This window comes from Palaemon carinicauda, chromosome 30, assembly GCF_036898095.1.
Source record: "Palaemon carinicauda isolate YSFRI2023 chromosome 30, ASM3689809v2, whole genome shotgun sequence".
In the NCBI taxonomy this organism is placed as follows: Eukaryota; Metazoa; Arthropoda; class Malacostraca; order Decapoda; family Palaemonidae; genus Palaemon; species Palaemon carinicauda.
This window is the reverse complement of record NC_090754.1, coordinates 24,137,767-24,160,060: the sequence shown is the minus strand read 5'-3', so window position 1 is coordinate 24,160,060 and position 22,294 is coordinate 24,137,767. Positions and strand designations below refer to the sequence as shown.

At 42.6% G+C, this 22,294-nt stretch overlaps 1 protein-coding gene across 1 annotated transcript in view; it reads right to left on the bottom strand.

Annotated features, from left to right (window-relative positions):
- Positions 1-22,294, bottom strand: part of LOC137623431 (ATP-dependent RNA helicase TDRD9-like) — a 252,515-nt gene that overhangs the window by 222,962 nt on the left and 7,259 nt on the right. The window contains exon 3 of the mRNA XM_068354265.1: positions 21,867-22,029. Within this exon, the coding sequence (XP_068210366.1) occupies positions 21,867-22,029 (163 nt within the window). The remainder of the gene's footprint in view (positions 1-21,866; positions 22,030-22,294) is intronic.

The following is a 22,294-nucleotide window of genomic DNA, read 5'->3' as shown; positions in this document are numbered from 1 at the left end:
CAGGACTTCGTCTACAGACTTATCTGTAGAGGGAGAAATCTGCAGTGTGTGTTCTAAAACACGCTGTGTTTCAAGGGTTAAACACATCCTCATCTGGATCATTTGTTTTTCACGTGGAAGCTTAGAAAGATCCACCATAACAGCATAGTCATCCCACCGGCGTCTCCATTCCCTGAACATTTGGAATGTTGCATCTGCCTTCAGTGGAGGTGGCGTTTGGGCTGTTGCCTTCTGTGGAGGTGGAAGGACAGGTTGATTGGAGTTAGAATTCACCTCTGTGCCAGGCGTATGGTTGCCTGGATGAGAATGGATGATCGGGGCAAGAGTTTGAATGAGAGCTGTAAATATTGCATTTTCTTCTTCTCTTCTAAGATCATCCTCTCTTAGGCGAATTGCTTCTTGTTCCCTTCTTCTTTCTTCTTCACGTTGTCTTTCTCGTCTTCTTGCTTTGTCTTCCCTTCTTCGTCTTTCATCCTCATACAAGCGAGATTCCTCTAAAAAACGAATTAAAGCGAGGGAATCAGTCCCGGTAGCTTGAGAGGCAGACGGGGGGTAGTAGTGGGGACTCAAGAGTGGTGGGGAGGGAGAGGCAGCTCTCTCCAACACTCCCCAACACTGTGGGCGTGGGCGGCATCGACACTGTGGGCACCCACATCGCTGAATGGTCCCTTTTCTGTGGGCTCTTCTAACTGTTCAGCAAGTATATCATTCGAGGCCATTATTACTTTCGATGTGCAGTGGGTAAAAATACAGTTCCAACAAAGTTATAAAAAACAACACGAACTGTTTTAAAACACTAATAATAAGAAAAGTTTAAGGCAAGCAAGTGTGTGCGCATGTGCATGAATACGTCCGCCAGCGACTCCGAGTTGAGGGGAGCAGCAAGCAACTCTGCCTCAGGCAGTCACCCCGTGACTATGAATGAGACTGGATGTGGTCACGCATGCTCCGACAGAGTCCCAACAGACTATTTGCTTGCTTCTTGAAATAGCACAGCAAAAACACTGGGACGTAAATAAGAGAGCACTATAAAAGCATAATGCACTGCACAACACTTCACTGTTAACTTGCATCACTACACTGCACATGAAATATGAGTAAATCGATTTACAACGAATTCACATTTAAACTGAGAGTCCATTAATGGCGTCGGCTGGTTCCCGTTGTCCACGTCTTAAAAAAGTTCTCATAATACGACACTGTAAGTTCACTGCGCCATGTACGTGTTGATAACTTCCTTAACCTTAATTGGTGGGGCAAGGATACAACTTAAAAAGTAGGTTCTCAATGTCTATTAGAGTAAATACATAAGATACGTGGGACACGAGGAAAGATAACTTATCAGCTAAGGGGACAGAGACGAACAGACTGCATCATGGCAACACAACAGATAAGTGTTGCCAATGCTGACTCAATGTTGCCATATCATATCAATAACATTACAGGATTTATCTAATGATATGCAACATCTGAAATAATGGTTGAAAGTACATAATCCAGTTAATAGTACGTACAATAATGGTAATCATGATAATGCAGTAAATGATACATACAATAATAATAATCATGACAATACTGGTACATGTGAAATGTGTCTTTTCATGTACCTACAAAGTCTACAGGGGCCATTCCACCCCTGCCCTGGATGTCCTTGAGGAAGCCCTTTGCACCCTGCTAGTAATATGTACTAGGAAGGCCCCTTTTACCACCAACCGTGGCCACATGTACACACAGAAGAACAGTGTAGTGATGGGCTACCCCATTGGTGTGGTCTTCGGCAACTTTTACATCGAAGTCGTCGAGAAAAGATCTTACTCATCGGCCCACCCATGGATGCCTATGCCTACCTCCTCACGTCGTACCCGACAGTCTTCCGTCTAAAACTTCACCAAGCACAAATAGTTCCCGCCAAACACGGTATTTATCACCATATCAAAACGACGGGGACCTCTGTGTTCGTTAGATTCAAGCAACTGGCACAGGATTGTTTAGCAGCCGCTAAACAAATGTTCACTGAAATGAAAGCTCAAGCCCATAGTCGTCAACCTTACACATCGTTCAAAAGAAAGATGGCTCCCTGCTTCCTTCTGTGTATGTTATGTAGACACCTATAATGTGTTCTCTTCCATCAAACAAGAACACCTCCATCACCTATGAATTGTGCTCAACAGACAACAACAGAAAGGCCTTGTAGCCCGGTACGACAAGTGTACCTTCGGCACCAATGAAGTATCGTTCTTAGGGCACTCCATCCCCTCTCTGAAAAGGTAGCAGCCATCCAGAAGTTCCTCATACCCTTAACTGTCAAAGCACTGCAAGAATTCTTGAGCATGATCAACTATTATCACCCTTTCCTCGCCGCTTCCCTTTATGCTTCCCTCAAGGGCAAGCCAAAAGACCTGAAGTGGGGTCCCCTTCAAGAAGCGGCGTTCTGCAACGCAAAGAATGCCCTATCAACCAATGCTCCTCTCACTTTTCCTGTGCCACATGTCCCTCTCCTCTACACTGATGCCAGCTACATCACTGTTAGTGCAGTACTTGAGCAGATTATTATTACTAGTTAAGCTACAACCCTAGTTAAATAAGCAAGATGTTATAAGAACAAGGGCTACAACCGGGAAAAATAGCCCAGTGAGGAGAGGAAATAAATAAACTATAAGAAGTAATGAAAACTAAAATAAAATATTTTAAAATCGTTAACAACAATAAAACAGATATTTGATTTATAAAATATAAAAGGACTTATGCAAGTCTGTTCAACATGAAAACATTTGCTCCAACTTTGAACTTTTGAAGTTCTACAGATTCAACTACCCGATTAGGAAGATCATTCCACAACTTGGTCACAGCTGGAATAAAACTTCTAGAGTACTGTGTAGTATTGAGCCTCATGATGGAGAAGGCCTAACTATTAGAATTAACTGCATACCTAGTATTACGAACAGGATGGAACTGTCCAGGAAGATCTGAATGTAAAGGATGGTTAGAATTATAAAAAATCTTTCTGGGTCGATCTGTGGCGCCGGGTGAAAAGAGTCCTTCTTATATATCTTTTCTGATAAAACCTTCCAATTATACCAGAGAAAGAAAAAAGCATGGAATGCTGAGGTTACTACCCTCGCGCGAGCACCTTTTGGGTGTCGTGTATAAAGCAAAGGCGCGTGAAAACCACTATTCACAGGTTGTCTTCCATTTAGTTAATTCCTTCGTCAAAGGGATGGGCCGATACAAAGGTCCTAGCCAACCACCACCGCCACGACGCGAGCGCCATCTGAACAACATCCTTCTTTTTGGAATACAAAGTGTTGAATTGTTTTGTTGTGCTCTCGGTCTTTTTTATCTTTCGTGGATTTATTTTGTCATGTCCGAAGCTCCATCTTCACACATTCCAATGTTAAGTACCATAGTTTGTTTTGACAGTATTTTATTGTACCGGGCTTTTGTTTTATATCCAGTATAGTCTGTTTTATTATTCCCGTCTGGCCTTTCATGGCGGCCATTGTTTGTTCACTTGTTTGGGAATTCATCTTTGTCTGCCCGTTTAGTACTCTGTCACTTAGGTTCTTGGTTAAGTCCCTGGCCTTATGCCTTTAGAACCGTTATTATTTTTATTTTTATTTTTTTGTGTATTTATGCTCATGGTACTTTTTGCTAGTAAGTCCAGCCTACGAACGAGATAGCGATTTAGCTTTGTTTTTGTTTAGTACCCGCCCCTCCGAGGCGTTCGTCACTCGACTGTGCTATTTATTTTAAGTTTTAGCAGATGCTATTCTTCGATCGTAGTGTTATATGGATGTACATTTTTATTTTATACGTTTATAATAGTGTTGTGTGATTTTTTGTCCTGTTTTTGTGTCCAAGAGAGCGAGAGATTGGGGTCCCCGTTTTCTGTTCGCAGTCACGAGTTACCCCTTTCTCTCGTTTTCTATCTTTGCTCTGGTGGTTGAGCGGATTTCCCGTTTTCCGTTTTGTGCGTTCAACGGGTTCTTCCTCCCTCACCTCTCCCCCTCGTGGTGGATGATAACTTACGAGTTATTTATTTTTCGTGACTTTTCAATTGTTAGTGTTATTTTGGTCCGTGTTTCGTCCTCTCCCCGTTACGGCTCGGGAGTAGTTTATGAAAGTTTTCCACTCCGCCTTGAGTTCTACTCCGGCTTGAGGGATTCTCAATGACTTTCGTTCTATTGTTATATTTATATATTGTTTACTGCATGGGACGGGCTTCATATTGTTTAGATACGACCCTCCGGTGGCCCTTACTGCGGTCTCAGGCCACGGCCATATCCACAATAGCCATTGTTATTACAATTGTGTTTTTATTCACAATAATTATTCAGGACCTTTCTTCTCCCTCCGGCCTCACCGGAGTTTGTAAATACGCTTTGCTATGATCTAAGCCTTAGCCTTTAGCTGCGGCTTGGCTTTTATATCTTCACAATTGAATTATTAGCCACAATTGAATTATTCAGGGTATCTCATTATCCTCCGGCGTCACCGGAGGTCGCCCATACACTTCACACTTATATTTGCCTTGCCTTTGGCTAAGACGGCATTATTCAGGACATTTCATTACGCTCCGGCTTCACCGGAGGTCGCCCATACACTTAACACTTATATTTGCCTTGCCTTTAGCTAAGGCTGGTGTTTATATTTATTTTAGGGCATGTCACTGCTTCCCCGACCCTCGCAGGTCGGCAGATTGCCTTAAGTTATTTATCCTTATGTCATTAACAGACATTAGGTAAATTACAAATATACAAACATTTGGATATTATAGTGCCAACAATGGTTTTGGGCGAATAGCGATTTAAACGTTTGCGATTTAGTCTGTTAGTTTGTACTCGCCCAGGAAGGCTCGATTTAGACTATATCCTTATTTATTGGTTACGTTGTCGTTATTCTTCGTTCTTGGTTATTACAATGACTAAAAATGAAAAAGATAAAGGAAAGAAATAAAAATAAAATAAAAGCAATCAGTTTTTTACTTTCCTTATATTATTGAGATGATAGCTTTTATTATGTAACCTTGAGAGTGAGAGCATAGGGTGATCGTTTATTAGCTCGAGTAAGGGAGGTGATTTTCCCGTTCTCCGTTTTTATACGTTCACGAGTTATTCAGGCCTCCTCTTATTATCAGAGTTGATGATAGTACGTTTAATGTTATACACGTTTTATTGATGTGGTTACTGTTAATATAGCTAACACTATTAGTAGGAACGTTGGTGTATGAGTCATTAATTGGGTTCGATTTATACCGACACCCTTAGCTCCGCCTTGAGTTATGCTTAGCTCCGCCTTGAGTTATACGCCGCTATAATGGATACTCATTGGGTGAGAACTAGTCAGTATTTGGAGTGCAACGGTGAAATCCGGCACTCAGACTCCGGCTGAGGCCTTTTGCACACGAACCTTTGTCATGTTTGATCTCAATTACACCTTTCCGGCCCCTTTTTTCATCGAATCTCCGGCTTCGCTGGAGATAACTCAAACATTCATTGAGGTTATGTTATCGTACCGGTGACGGTCACGATCTCACGGTGACTGGCCTTTGCTACCGGATCTCCCATACAAACAGAGATCAAGCAGACGTCCAGAACCGGAGTTAACAATGTGATACCGATGAGGATTTCACAGTTTCATTATTACGGCCCCCTTTTCATCGAATCTCCGGCTTCACTGGAGATAACACAGACATTCAGTTTTAGAGAATGTTAGCGTACCGATGAGGATCACGTTTTCACGATGCCGGACCTTTGTCACTGGTTCTCCGGTACAAACAGAGATCAATCAGACGATCAGAATCAGGGTATGAACCCTTTTTCATGAATAATCACAATATCGTCATTACGATTCTTTTTCATCGAATCTCCGGCTTAACCGGATATCGTACAGGCGATCAGCATTGAGGTTAATATTAGATTTCCTCTGGTTCACGTTGTCATTATGACGGACCTTTGTTTGTACCGGGAATGGTTACCGGAGCTCCGGTACAGTCGGAGATCACTCAGACCACAGGTGGCCAATCTTTTGTTTTACCTGTAAAGGGAAGGATTTAACAAAACAAAAAAAAAAAAAAAAAAAAAAAAAAAAAAAAAAAAAAAAAAAAAAAAAAAATTTATGAACGTAACTATGCCTATATTTATGCATGTATTTAATTCTAACTATGTATAAATATGGATAAATATCCATACAACATCGTGTTCAAATAGAATTAAATTAATTATGCCTATATTTATGCATATTCAATCCTAACTATGTCTAAATATGGCTAAATATCCATACAACATAGTGTTCAAATAGAAATACATTAATTATGCCTATATTTATGCATAGTCAATTCTAACTATGTCTAGATATGGATAAATATCCATACAACAGTGTTCATATAGAAATAAATTTCCACCCAGTGGCGAATGCGCCAACAGTGTCACATTTCATGAATACAAGTGTCGCACTATACCCCAGAAGATAATACATTAAATGACTGGTCTTTAAAATTGCTTTTTAAGAGTTTTACAGCTGATCCCAGCCTGTGAATAGGATCGCTAACCAAAGTTCAAGGAACATCCAGACTTATGTCCCCTTTGTGTTACAGAAGGTTCGCCTGCATGGTTCCCATCAGGATGATGATTATTCTCTCTGGCCTGCAAGAGAGGCTCTCCGCCCTTGGGTATCGAGGTTGGGAAGGAATGCTCCATCTACAGGTCCCTATCTCCTCGGAGTGTCCTCTCTAAGGTTGGACAACGACCCCATGGACGGGCAGGTAGGTGGGGATGAGTTTTGAGCCTTCAGCTTTGAAATTACCTACGTCACCGACCTAGGACCATTAAAGGATCCTGATGTTCATGTTACCCTGCATAAACTGTGACGGCTAAAAGCAACACATTCTAGGGAAAACCAAGGGGCTATGACGCAGCTCTAAGGTATGGTGGTGAGTCAGTGCCGTTCAGGAACTCGGATATAGGTGGTACCATAAATCTGGAGGGCATAGACGTCCTCCCTCTGGGGGACCTAGATTTTACTCCCAGGTACTAGAATTCCCATTCAACGGATTCGTTCGATTGGAAGAGATTGCCTTGGTTAGCTGAGACAAGGTACCGAAGGTAACGGTATTATTTCCTAAAGGGCAGGCCCGATCTGTCTGGACCAGGATGTTGACAGCCTGGGGGGTACGATAATTCCAGGCTCTGCCCTGCCAGTTCGACCTACACGTTTGTTGGTCTGATCGGGTCAGTTGTGGGAAGTACGTTCTGTCTGAGACCTCTGTCAGACAGGAATCGATAGTCGGTTTCCCACTCGTCATCACAGCCTTCCTCTGGTTCGACGATTTTGTATCTGACTCCCCATCATCAGGTGGTCTACCTCACTGATTCCCCAGGTACACAGCCCAACTCCGTTGGGATGTTTTGCCTGCATACAGCCCTAGATCCGAACCCTCAGGCTCCTTTCATGGACACCAGAGAGGAAGCTACAGGAGTAGAAGACAGTCCCGCCATCAAGGCGGACCTAGGAAAAAGGGGGCTCGGAGAAGGGAAGGACCTAGATTCACTCCCTCACAACGCGGTGGTCCAGGTAGAGGGAAGACTTTACCACTTTCGTGACCATTGGACTCGGTCTGTGGGATCATAGCATAGTCTCTAACGGTTTGAGATGAAAATGGCCTCAAGGTCCTCCTCCTCCGCCAGTGACCTTCTCCCAGAAATCCACTCCCGTCCTGAAAGAGTACACCACAGGGTTACTCAAGAAAAAGCAATCAAACGACTATCTCTCAGGTACGGACCTTACTTCCCCGTGGGACCGTCACCACCTCTGTCGATCTTACCGACCGCTATTAGCTTGCGCCTATAGCTCGAAACTTCTCTTCTTATCTGGGTTTCCACCTAAGCAGGAAAGCCTTTGTGTTCAAGACATGCCCTTCGGCCTCAACATTGATCCCAGGATATTCACGGAACTGGGAGAGGCAGTGTTAGAACAACTCAGGAACCAAGAGATACAGATCATTGCTTATCTGGCCGGTTGGCTCATTTGGGCCCGGCCGGCCATAGAAGGCAACAGAGCTACGAAGGAATTACTTCGATTGCTCGACAACCTGTGATGTCGGGTCAATCTCCATAAGTCTCGCCTGCGACCATCAGGCCACTTAGAATGGTTAGCCATTCAGTGGGACCTTTCGAAGCACACGTTGTCTCTCCCTTCCAAAAGTAAGAGGAATAGGTTCCAAGATCAAGAATTTCTCAAGCACAAACAGGTGTCCAAAGAGCCTAGAAAGTATCCTCGGCCTTTTCCAATTCACTTCAGTAACAGATCTCCTAATAAAAGCCAAACTCAAGACATCAATCGATTTTGGAGAAAGAGAGCTACAGTACCTATAAGAAGACAAGGTCTCGAAGATCCCCTCTGTCTGGAAAATGAGACTACGCCCATGGTCCGAACCGAAGAACCTCTCCAAAGCGGTTCCTCTACAATTCCCACCTCCACAAGTGACATTCCATTCAGTCGTGTCTCTAAGTGGATGGGGGGATTTCTTCGAACATCAGATGTTTCAGGTTCTTGGTCACTAGCCATGAAACAGTCCCATATCAATGTTCTCGAAGCCATGGCAGTGTTCTTGACCCTGAAGAGAGAGACTCCTCCGAGGTCGACCCACATCAGAGTAGTGTCAGACAGCACAGACGAGGTACACTACGGAAACAGGGGAGGATCCAAGTCACCCAACCTGAATCAGATCCTGGTCACTTTCTTCGCCTGGGCAACAGAAAAGAACTGGTTCCTGTCAGCACCTCACCTAGCGGGAGGCCAGGATGTGAAAACGGGCTCACTATCCAGGACGAGTCCCCTGGAGTCAGAATTTCATTCCGGTGGATACTCAGGCTCGTTCCAGGCATCCAGGTAGATCTATTCACATCTCAGATCAATCACAAACTTCCTTGTTATGTGACCCCAATCCTGGACCCTCGGGCTCATGCCATGGACGCATTACCCCGGGATTGGAACCATTAGAGGAAGATTTCCCTATCTCTCCCAGTGAATCTTCTAAAAACTTTTACACCGACTGCGCTCCTTCCGGGGCGCAGTGGCTTTAGTACCACCTCACTGCCCAAGAACAGTTGATTTCCTCTCCTCCTCGAGTGGAAACTCCGTCCCATCCGGATCCCGTTCCTCAAACTGACCCGAGTATTCCAAACTCACTGTGTCAGATTACTCAAGGATGGCCAAAACCCTAACTTTGTGGACTACAGGAAGTTGGCAGCTCGTAGAGACGCGAACATTGAACCGGAAAACGATTTCTTCATCGAATCAGACAAAAGGGACTCGACAATTCGCCAATATGATTCGGCCGTTAACCCCCAAAATAGGTGGTCCCCTTGGAAAGTTATTCCTCTTCTCCAAGATACTTCTCTATGTCCGGTCACCACTCTCAGGGCCTTTTTAGCCACGGCTGCTACCCGATCGTCTGGCCCCTTGTTTATCAGAGAACAAGGAGGTACCATTCCCATACGTGGTATTAGGCTATAGATCCTATACTTCATTTAACAAGCCAATCCAGGATCATTGCCCCCAGAAGATGGACTTTGATGACCTTATAAAGTTCACGGGTTGGGAATCTCCTATGGTCTTCAAACGCCACTATCTAATGAACTTACAGGCTCTTAAATACCCAACATTTGCAGATGGGAGCCTTATCTCTCCCCAGTGATCTTTTGTTCTTCCTTTCATCCATCTCTTTTCTTCTCCCTCCTACCCGCCACTCGCACCACGACGCCGCTTCCTTGGTGGTTCGTTAGCCCTAAGTTTATTACATATTAGGTTATGTTTGTAACTATTATTGATTACCGTTGTTATAGGGTTGGGATATTCTTAGCCATGTCAGTTTTGTAGCATGTTTCCTCTGATACTCGGAGGCTTCCCTGTTATCATGTTTGTTTACCATAATTATTTATGATTTTCTTTACATGGTGTTGTTTCTCTCCCCTCATTAAATTAGTTGTTATTGTTGGGCTTGGAAGGCATTCTCTGGTACATTTTCACCCGGCGCCACAGATCGACCCAGAAAAGGGATTTTGACGAAGGAAAAATCTATTTCTGGGGAGAGACCTGTGGCGCCCGGTGAAACCCTTCCCCTTTATTTTACACGATCCCACCCTTTCCTTTCCAAGCCGTCATGACCATTACAGAAGGATGTTGTTCAGATGGCGCTCGCGTCGTGGCGGTGGTGGTTGGCTAGGACCTTTGTATCGGCCCATCCCTTTGACGAAGGAATTAACTAAATGGAAGACAACCTGTGAATAGTGGTTTTCACGCGCCTTTGCTTTATACACGACACCCAAAAGGTGCTCGCGCGAGGGTAGTAACCTCAGCATTCCATGCTTTTTTCTTTCTCTGGTATAATTGGAAGGTTTTATCAGAAAAGATATATAAGAAGGACTCTTTTCACCGGGCGCCACAGGTCTCTCCCCAGAAATAGATTTTTCCTTCGTCAAAATCCCTTTATGCAACATGCATAATGAAATAATTAAATGACGGCGCCAGAGATTAATATCTAGATCAGTAATAGGAAATTTAATAGACTAAGTTCCTGTCCAACAAATTAAGATGAGAATCAGCAGCTGAAGACCAGACAGGAAAACAAAACTCGAAATAAGGTAAAATAAAAGAATTAAAACACTTCTTCAGAATAGACTGATCAAAAAAAATCTTGAACGACTTTCTCAATAAGCCAATTTTTTGTGCAATTGAAGAAGACACAGACCTAACGAGTTTCTCATAAGTAAATTTGCTGTTGAGAATTACACCTAAAATTTTAAAAGTCATGCAAAGTTAAAGAAACAATATCAATGCTGAGATCCGGATGTTCAGGAGCCACCATCCTTGACCTACTTAAAATCATACTTTGAGTTTTGTTAGGATTCAACTTCATACCCCATAATTTGCATCATGCACTAATTTTAGCTAGATCTCTATTGAGGGATTCAGCAACCCAAAATCTACATTCAGGAAATGGAATTGATGCAAAGAGAATAGCATCATCTGCATATGCAATAAGCTGGTTTTCTAGACTAAACCACATATCATGTGTATATAGTATGAAAAGTAATGGGCCAAGAACACTAACCTGAGGAAAACCAGATATCACATTCCTATACTCCCTATGGTGACCATCAAAAACATCTCTTTGCGATCTATTACTTAAAAATTCAATAATGATGCTAAGAAATGACCCACCCACTCCCAACTCTTTGAGTTTGAAAACAAGGGCCTCATGATTAACACGGTCAAAGGCAGCACTAAAATCAAGGCCAACCATACAAACTCCCTGACCACAATCAAGGGATTTCTGTACAACATTGGAGATTATAAGGGCATCATACGCTCCAAGGCCTTTACGAAAACATTGTAAACTAAGGAACAGATGATTACCTTCAGCAAACCTATTAAGACGTTTTGTCAAAAGTTCAAAAACTTTAGATAATATGGGAGTTATAGAAATTGGGCAATAATCAGTGCACTAACATTACAAATTCTCCACCAAGTGCTAAAAGCTCCTCTTCTTGCTAACTTGCGCAAAATAACAGATAACTTTAGAGCTAAGAAATCTGCAGTCTTTATAAAAACAAAGGAAAAATACCATCTGTGTCTACACCTCCATAAGCATCAAGGTCCATCAACAGAGCTTTAATTTCACGAGATCAAAAAGCTAAACTAGTAAGTTTAGCCTCAGGGAAACAGGAATGAGGAAGTTAAGAGTTTCTCATTACTCTGCTTGCTGTCAAACACATCTGCCAAAAGGGTTGCTTTTTCCTTTGGACAGTGAGTGACAGCCATCTGGTTTAAGCAAAGGAGGAACTGTTGCATCTACACCAAAGGATGCAGATTAAAGGGTAGTCCCCCACTTATGCTCTTGGGTTGAAATAAAAAGGGTTTCTTTTATGGTTAAATTGTACTTTTTTTAGTTGAAGCATAAAATCTCTGAGCTAAATCTCTAACCTGAGTATAGTTATTCCAGGTCAAATCTGATGGGTTACCCTTCCAAAGATGATAGGCCTCCTGTTTCTCCAAATAAACACGTCTACAATTATTCTTGAACCATGGTTTGTCCTTCGCTCTGTACCTTAGTACACGAAAAGGGATATGCCTATCAATTATGCTGACTATTCTCATTCAAAAGTACTATAGGATCAACACTACTATACAATTGTGACCAATTGGTCAACAGCTCGCCCCGCCCATTGGCCATTTTCAGTAGAAAACTGACCAAGGCGGACCCCGGCTACTCTACCTTCGACCGCAATTTGCTGGTGGTGCATTTAGCTGTCTGCCCCTTTTGCCACTTCTTAGAGGGTATGCCCTTCATCCTTTGCACAGACCACATGCCTCTGATGCACGCCTTCACTCGACAGTCTGATGCGTGGTCCTCCCATCAACACCAACATCTCTCCGCTGTGGCTGAATAATGTACAATTGTACCCTTCAACATGTCTCAGGGAAAATAAATCACATAGCCGATGCCCTGTCAAGAAACATATCTGCCATTCACCTAGGATTGGATTACAATGCCTTGGGCCAATAAAGATCCAGAGTGCCAAGCATGTAAGACATCCTACACAGCATTCGGTTGGGAAGACGTCGCCCATGACAACTCCATCACCACCCTCCTCTGTGACGTCAGTACCGGTAGACCACAACCATGGATACTCGTTCCCATGCGCCGACAGAAGTTTGATTTCATTCATGGCCTTTCCCATCCCTCTCCCCGAACTACTGCACAGCTACTGAAGACAAAGTTCATTTGCTAAGGATTGGGTCTGCGCCTGTACTTCATGAAAAACTTCAAAACTACATGGACACATGGATTCAGTGGGCATCTATCCTTAACCTCAGCGTCATTTTGACCACACTGACTTTGACGTATTAGGTGCCGTAACTACATCAAAAGGACATAGTTACCAGTTTACTGTCATCAATTGCTACACTTGTTGGCTTGAAGCCTTTCCCATGGAAACTGCAACGTCCCCCTCCTGTACATCTGCCTTACTCTCAGGGTAGATAGCGAGATTTGGTATCCTTGAGCTTAATACTTCTGACAATGGTACCACTTTCACCTCATAATTGTAGCCATCCTCAGCAAGTCTCCTGGGAATCATCCTACATCAGACAACTGCCTACAACCCTGCTGCCAATGGAATGGTTGAACATTTTCCTCGCACCCTCAAGGCAGCTTTAATATGCCGCTACAAGGACGCCAACTAGTTTAGCCTGCTTTCCTAGGTCCTCCTAGGAATAAGGACCACTCCAGGTGGATTGGCCAGGGCACCTGCCACCCATTAAGATACTACCACTAGAGTTATGAGGTCCTTTGACTGGCCAGAAAGTACTACATTGGATCCTTCTCTCTGGTTACAGTTCATTTTCCCTTTGCCTACACACACACACACCAAATAGTCTGGCCTATTCTTTACATATTCTCCTCTGTCCTCACACACCTGACAAAACTGAGATTACTAAACAATTCTTCTTCACTCAAGGGGTTAACTACAGGATTGTAATTGTTTAGTGGCCACTTTCCTCTTGGTAAAGATAGGAGAGACTCTTTAGCTATGGTAAGCAGCTCTTCAAGGAGAAGGACACTCCAAAATCAAACCATTGTTCACTAGACTTGGGTAGTGCCATAGCTTCTGTACCATGGTCTTCCACTGTCTTGAGTTGGAGTTCTCTTGCTTGAGGGTATACTCGAACGCACTATTCCATCTTATTTCTCCTCCACTTGTTTTGTTAAAGTTTTTATAGTTTATATAGGAGGTATTTATTCATTTTGATGTTATTGTTCTTAAAATATTTTATTCTTGTTTCCTTTCCTCACTGGGCTATTTTCCCTATTGGAGACACTGAGCTTATAGCACTCTGCTTTACCAACTAGGGTAATAGCTAAGCAATTAACTATTATAATAATATAATAATAATAACAATAATACGAAGAATGATAAAATAATATAGACGCCCCGGATGTTTCGGTAGCTGAAATGGTCGTCCCTGCTGAATCTCTTCAGTCGGCAACCTCCTCCAACTATCTCCAGTGCCTTATGTCACGTTGTGGGAAAATTCACTACATGCCAACAGACTTAGAAAGTCCACAGCTTCTAGCAAGCCACCGCTAACGCCCCCTTATATGGGCCCTTTCCTCGTGATCCGTTGCAATCTAAAGGCTTTCTTAACATTAGCAGCAAAGAAGACTGGGTCTCCATTGATGGCCTAAACATACATATCTCCTGCAAGATGACCTGCTTACAGTACATCTCTCATGAGCGGGGTACCCCATTTCACATGCACGTTTTTTGTTAGGGGGGAAGCCATGTACCTCACATGTTTCACACAAGCTTGAACACTATATTTTCTTTTTCATTGTATATCTCATTCTACACCTTACTATTAAAAGAACCTGTTTAAGTCTGCCTTTCCATGAATTATTTTGTTTGATTTTTTGTGGCATTCTTTTCCAGAACATGTTGTATATGAACTCACTATCTGTTGAAATAAAGTTAGTTCCATTCACCTAGCCTCTCAATTACAACCTAATAGCTCTCTCACACATCATAATCAAGGCCCAAATAACCAGATAGGACCAGGCCAGCTACAGGGATGGCCTCAACCTTGAGGGGCACCAAATTACTGATCAGTGACCTTAGTTCTTCACAAAAGCGGAGTCATAGTTGACTTAACCAATCTGTTACAGTTACATACGAGTGCACAACATCCACAAAGGAACACTTAGCCTCCGGATTGCCTGTCTCCATCAGTACTGGATTGTCCGGTTACCTTAAAGAGTAGATTGCAAGAAGCTGCAATGGGGATTTATTCCCAAACCCCAATAAAAGCACTTTTCCCTAAGAGCAGAACCAGCAATGTAATCGGGGACTGGTGAAGGCCAAGATGGGTGACAACAACGGAGAAAAGGATCCATGACACTGATCAATGCAGAAACAGAAGATGTAACTCATACTCTTCTCTCCACTCCAGACCTGTCCACACTGGCTCCTTCACCTTTGGCTTGTAATCGTAGATTGCACACATGCTTATCATGACCGTCTGGAGTGGTGCCATCTTCTCAAGACAGTGTACCAAAGTACCACAACCAGAGAAGGGACCATGAGTCCAACACCCAGGTAGGATAGGTGAAGGAGGGAGCTGAAGCTCCTCAACAAATGGCAAACAGAACGTGTATGACCTCTACCCTGCCTGACTACTTGGGTAGCTGAAGAAGCTCAGGCCAAGGGCCTGTGCACCTGTTTGGGGTCGTACACCTCTACTTCACCTGGATACCGGGACAGCCGGGGAAAAATTGGGCACAGGCCCATGCACCAACCGGGGAGGAGGAGGGAGTAGAATGGCAAGAGCCTTCCCTCTGACCCTCATGAGGCCACAAACCATGCACAAAGAGAGGAGGTATCATAAAAAACCCTTTCCTTATGATTTAAGTGGCTTTTCCTGGACTTCTTATTCCTCCTTGTCTTAAAAAGAGCACCAGAACCAGAGCTGGAACATGAAGAGGAAGAAGAATGCACACATTTTTTTTCTCTTATCAACTTTCCTTTCTACCTCTACAGGCAGAGAAGTAAAAGTCTAAGGGACTATCAATGATAATGATATCTCAAGGGTAGAAACCACAATAGTTACTACAACAGGAACAACAACACTAGGGACACTGTCATGGAGGAGGAGTTAGGCCCACTTACTGGGATTTGTAACACAGGCAAAGAGGGAGGGGGTATGAGTCCTGGAACCACAGGCAAAAGGGTTGGGGTAACGGACTAGGGGGTGACACCAGGGAGCCAACTTATGCTAAACGTTGGGAGCAGCACCAACTCATGCTGGAGCATTCTTCCCTAGAGGCACTTGCACTGTTACAGATGAGTCCTTTTGGGCTTTAGATTCATACAGGGACACTGCTGTCACATCATTGATGCCCTTCGTCACTGGCATCACTGAGGGAGACACCGGCACTTGGAATACCAGGGGTTAGCTACCATGTTCCTTACCAAAGACGTGGAGGGCTTAACTGCCTGATCTAATGAGGTCCAAGCCTTCCTTTAGTCAAACTCTTCATCGGCAGTTTGCGCGGAAACAAGAGAAGTGTCCAAACCTCCAATGGGGGGTGGCAAAAAAAAAAGTGGGGGACTCCACACTCACCAGAGGCTGAAAAACCTGCCAAACATGAGGTTGCCTTACTCGTGCCGCATACTTACTGGGAACCAAGTCAGAAGTGTAGGCGGAGAAGCCACGGTAGTAGTTGCACTCAATGAAGGAAGGAATAGAGGTAAAAGACTTTCTCAGTGTCTTCTTTAATGTTGATAATAAAGACACTGGAGAAGGTTTATCTATCCTCTTCCCTTCACAGTATACGCTTGCCACTGTACATGAAGGCACAACCTGCAATTGGCACACAGAGATGCTTGTGAATAATCATAACCCCCTACAAGACTAAATAATTGATTGTGGATCGACAACCAGTTTAGCCATAAACCCGTTGTAGCATTCACCCTTTCCCTAGCAAGTATGAATCTCTCCCTTCACATCCATCACAGGATGCCAGAAAACTCCAAATCATTCAATCAATTACGTCCATCACACACTACTATAGCCAGTATTCACTTCCTAAAAGGTAAAACAAAAAGATCAAAGCTTTAGGTTAGGTGACAACAGTATATCCAAACTTGTTGCAGCCAAAGACGAAGGTGAAGAGCTTCCAACAGAGAGGTAGCCCCTAATTTTCTACAAGTACCACCTGTTGTTAACTACTGTATCTCATTAATGAACTCAACAGCCGTTCCGACTCTGCTGAAGACATTTGTCTATTTAAAGGTATGAATAGTTTGTATCCATGTGGGAACAAACCTTTTTTTCCAATGTCCACATGATCCCTGAATTGACTAGTTTTCTACATTTTGTATGCTGTAATCTTAAAAGTTTTGCAAAAATAAATTAATAAACTGTAAATAAAGTTTTGTTTCCTTTTGAATTTTCTAAAAAATAAATATCAGATGTACAATGAAATGTTTTATGTGCAGTGCTATGCTATAATAAAGTCTATATTTTTGACAAAACTAAGAACAGAGTTAACAATAATTGAGTTTTCATGATATCAAATTCTCTCTCTGAATTACCCAAATTGCTTCAAAAAACTCCAAAATCTCAATACATTATAAGCAAAATATGCATCAGTACTAACATATATGTGAGAGAGAGAGAGAGAGAGAGAGAGAGAGAGAGAGAGAGAGAGAGAGAGAGAGAGAGAGAGAGAGAGAGAGAGAGAGAGAGAGAGAGAGAGATTTTAAAAATTGCAAAATCTGAATACACTTTAAGCAAAATATACATCAGTACTAACATTATATATATACATACATACATATACCAAGGCACTTCCCCCAATTTTGGGGCAGCCAACATCAAACAAATGAAAGAAAAAGGGGGCCTTTCCTCTCTACGCTCCTCCTAGCCTGACGAGGGACTCAACCGAGTTTGGCTGGTACTGCTAAGGTGCCAGAGCCCACCCTCCCCCGTTATCCACCACAGATGAAGCTTCATACCTCTGAATCCACGACTGCTGCTACCTCCGCGGTCATCCAAGGCGACCAGAGGAAACAGCAGGGCCTACCAGAACTGCGTCACAATCGCTCGCCATTCATTCCTATTTCTAGCACGCTCTCTTGCCTCTCTCACATCTATTCTCCTATCACCCAGAGCTTCCTTCACTCCATCCATCCACCCAAACCTTGGCCTTCCTCTTGTACTTCTCCCATCAACTCTTGCATTCATCACCTTTAGCAGACAGCCATTTTCCATTCTCTCATGGCCAAACCACCTCAACACATTCATATCCACTCTAGCTACTAACTAATTTCTTACACCCGTTGTCACCCTCACTACTTCGTTCCTAACCCTATCTACTCAAGATACACCAGCCATACTCCTTAGACACTTCATCTCAAACACACTCAATTTCTGTCTCTCCGTCACTTTCATTCCCCTCAACTCCGATCCATACATCACAGTTGGTACAATTACTATCTCGTACACAACTCTCTTTACATCCATGCCCAACCCTTCTTTACATCCATGCCCAACCCTCTATTCTTTACCACTCCCTTCACTGCCCCTAATACTTTGCATCCTTCATTCACTCTCTGACGTAAATCTGCTTCCACTTCACCATTTGCTGCAACAACAGACCCCAGGTACTTAAACTGATCCACCTCAAGTAACTCTCCGTTCAACATGACATTCCGCCTCGCTCCACCTTCCCTTCTCGTACATCTCATAACCTTACTCTTACCAAGATTAACCCTCAACTTCATTCTCTCACATACCCTTACAAATTGTCACTAATCGGCCAAGCTTCTCTTCCAAGACTGCAACCAATACACTATCATCCGCAAACAACTGATTTACCTCCCATTCCTGATCCTTTTCGTCTACCAGTTTCAATCCTCGTCCAAGTACTCGAGCCTTCACCTCTCTCACCGCTCCAGCAAGATACAAGCTGAACAACCACGGCGACATCACACATCCCTGCCTCAGCCCCACTCTCACCGGAAACCAATCGCTCACTTCATTTCCTATCATAACACAAGCTTTACTACCTTTGTAGAAACTTTTCACTGCTTGCAACAACCTTCCACCAATTCCATATAACCTCATCACATTCCATATCGCTTCCCTATCAACTCTATCATACGCTTTCTTCAGATCCATAAACGCAACATACACATCCTTACCTTTTGCTAAATATTTCTCGCATATCTGACAAACTGTAAAAATCTGATTCATACATCCCCTACCTCTTCTAAAAACATCCTGGACTTCTAAGATTGCATTCTCTGTTTTATCCTTAATCCTATTAATCAGTACTCTACCATACGCTTTTCCAACCACAATCAACAAACTAATACCCCTTGAATTACAACACTCATGCACATCTCCCTTACCATTATATAGTGGTACAATACATGCACAAACCCAATCTACTGGTACCATTGACAACACAAAACACATATTAAATAATCTCACCAACCATTCAAGTACAGTCACACCCCCTTTCTTCAACATCTCGGCTCCTACACCATCCATAACAGGTGTTTTTCCTACTCTCGTATCATCTAGTGCTCTCACTTCCTCTCTTGTAATCTCTCTCTCATTCTCATCTCCCATCACTGGCACCTCAACACCTGCAACAGCAATTATATCGGCCTCCCTATTATCCTCAGCATTCAGTAAACTTTCAAAATATTTTGCCCACCTTTACCTTGCCTCCTCTCCTTTTAACAACATTACATTTCCATCTTTCACTGTCTCTTCAATTCTCGAAACAGCTTTCCTTACTCTCTTCCCTTCTTTCCAACACTCCTTCTTATTCTCTTCATATGAATGACCCAATCCCTGACCCAACCTCAGGTCAGCCGCCCTCTTTGCCTCAGTTACCTTGCGCTTTACTTCCACATTTCTCTCTAAATATCTTTCATACTTCTCTACACTATTATTCTGCAGCCTTTCTTCAAATGCCTTGCACTTTACTTCCACATTTCTCTCTAAATATCTTTCATACTTCTCTACACTATTATTCTGCAGCCTTTCTTCAAATGCCTTCTTTTTCTCTTCCACTTTTACCTTCACTCCTTCATTCCACCATTCACTGCCCTTCCTCATGCTGCCTCCAACAAACTTCTCGCCACACACATCACTTGCAATCCCAACAAAATTTTCTTTTACTAACTTCCCCTCCTCCTCTAAATTACCAGTTTCTCTTACTTTCACTCTGTCATATGCCATTTCAACCTTTCTTGATGTTCACTTTTTACCTCCAGTTTTATTAACTCTTCAACCCTAACTAGTTCCCTTATACCAACCCCCCCCCACTCTTTTGCTACAACGAATTTTCCTTCCACCAAAAAATGATCAGACATACCGTTAGCCATACCCATAAACATGTGTAAGTCTTTCAATCTTCCAAACATTCTTTTAGTTATCAACACATAATCCATTAACGCCCTTTCTATCACTCTTCCATTTGCCACTCTTACCCATGTATACTTGTTTTTATCTTTTTTTTTGAAAAAGCTAGAACTTATCACCATCTCTTGCTCAACACATATCTACCAGTCTCTCACCACTCTCATTTACACCTGGTACGCCATACTTCCCAATGATACCTTCTACCTCTCCAGCGCCCACTCTAGCATTCAAGTCACCCATCCCAACTACACAATTCCTTCTACCCAGTTCTTCTACACACCTAATTAATTCATTCCAGAACTCATTCCGCTCTTCTTCAATTTTCTCACAACCTGGTCCATACACACTAACAAAAGCCCAACATTCCCTACCCAACCTAACCTTTACCCACATTAACATAGATGAGAGGGACTCTGTATTGATAAAAAGTAGTTCTTCCCAAAAAGAGATGCCGTAGCCCCTCAAACTACGATCAGCGCGCTTCCTCTTGCAAATCTAGAGCAGCAAGCTCCCTCGACTAACGTACATGCTTGCGAGCAATACATCTGAGCCCCCAAAATGTGTTAACTCGGACTCAGTTTACCGATGATTGTGCTACCTTGCACACACACACCACCCGCAAGTGGCTAATCCAAAACGAAAATGATGCAGAATCAGAATATTCATTTATACAGGTTCTAGCATTAAGAGTGCCGATGGGCTCGCTGGGAAAAGTCCCCAGCTCACCAACCAAATGTAAAGGAGTAGGTTAAGTCTTTACTTATACAGTCACAGCTACTAGCCATACAATGGCAGCAACTTCTAGGCCATTTGACATCTGCAGAGAAACTGGTTTCTCAAGGTGTGGCCATCTAAAATCAGTACAATGCTGCCTAAAAAGACACTGTCACAATCCACGAACTCGCCCCAAACTTTGGTGTTAAAAAGACACCAAACTCGATCTGCTTTGGTGGCTAGACGAGGAAAACCTGTTTCAGGACTACATTAGAGTGGTCCCCTCCAGATATGTTGAAGGTAGGTTGGGTGGCTCATCTCAAGGGCCAACTGACATCAGGTCAGTGGTTGCGAGAGAAAAAAAATTCTTCACATCAATGTGCTAAATTTAAAAGCAGTTTTTATGTTGACCAGGCTGACACGAGTCTTTTCATAGTTTATATAAGACATATGTTTTTGACGTTGTTAATAGTTTATATATGACATATCTATTTTGACGCTGTTACTTTTTTTAGAATTATTTATTGTTAATTTGTTCTCATCATTTATTTATTTCCTTATTTCCTTTCCTCACTGGGCTATTTTTCCCTGGAACCCTTGGGTTTATAGCATCCTGCTTTTCCAACTAGGATTGTAGCTTGGCTAGTAATAATAACTATAATAATAATATCTCCTTCCATTCCACTACTTTACCTGTCATCCTTTCACTCAGCAATAAAGCCACACCCTCTCTTGCTCTTCCCTTTTCAATCCCAGACACCCTACCAGTCACTTCATTTACCGTGTTACTGCTACAAGGATTTTGGATGTCTCGAAAACCTTTTAGTCCATCTGCACAGACTCTAATTGCTCTTTGGTAGAGCAATTTAGCTTAAGCATTTAGAGTTCTTATCATCTTATTCTTAAACTCATTTACCGTGTTACTGTTAACTACATCCGCTGATGAGAGAGAGAGAGAGAGAGAGAGAGAGAGAGAGAGAGAGAGAGAGAGAGAGAGAGAGAGAGAGAGAGAGATTCATTTGCATACTGAAGTGAAACCTAACTATAAGAAAATTTCAATATATGTAAGGATTGGATTGAATCTTGAAAATATACTTGCTTATTCATAATTCATTAAATAAATAATTAACATACAGTACATGAATACTTACCGATAATGATGGCTTCCCTCTCACAGCCAAACATGTGTCCCATTACAATTAGCTTAGCAAGATGAGGGTCCACTGGTAATGCAGCAATCACTCTTCCAAGATATGTTAAGTCGCCATCCAAACAACATTCTCTCCCTTTAGATTTTATAGCTAAAGCTCCCATCTATGAATAAAAAAATATAAAATTGCCTGATGATTTTTTAGAGATAACAAATAAGCTACATACAAACATAACTGTACAAATTTTCAGAATACATTTTGATTGATTATAGAAACTATCATAAAAACATACCTGAAATAGGAAAGGGCGACTGATTTGTTAATAAGTTCTTTGGTGGGGTGACATCTAAGATAATTAGCTTGATAACATTCATTATAAAACATTACTCTAAAATTCTATAAGATTAACCAAATCTTTTATAGAAGAC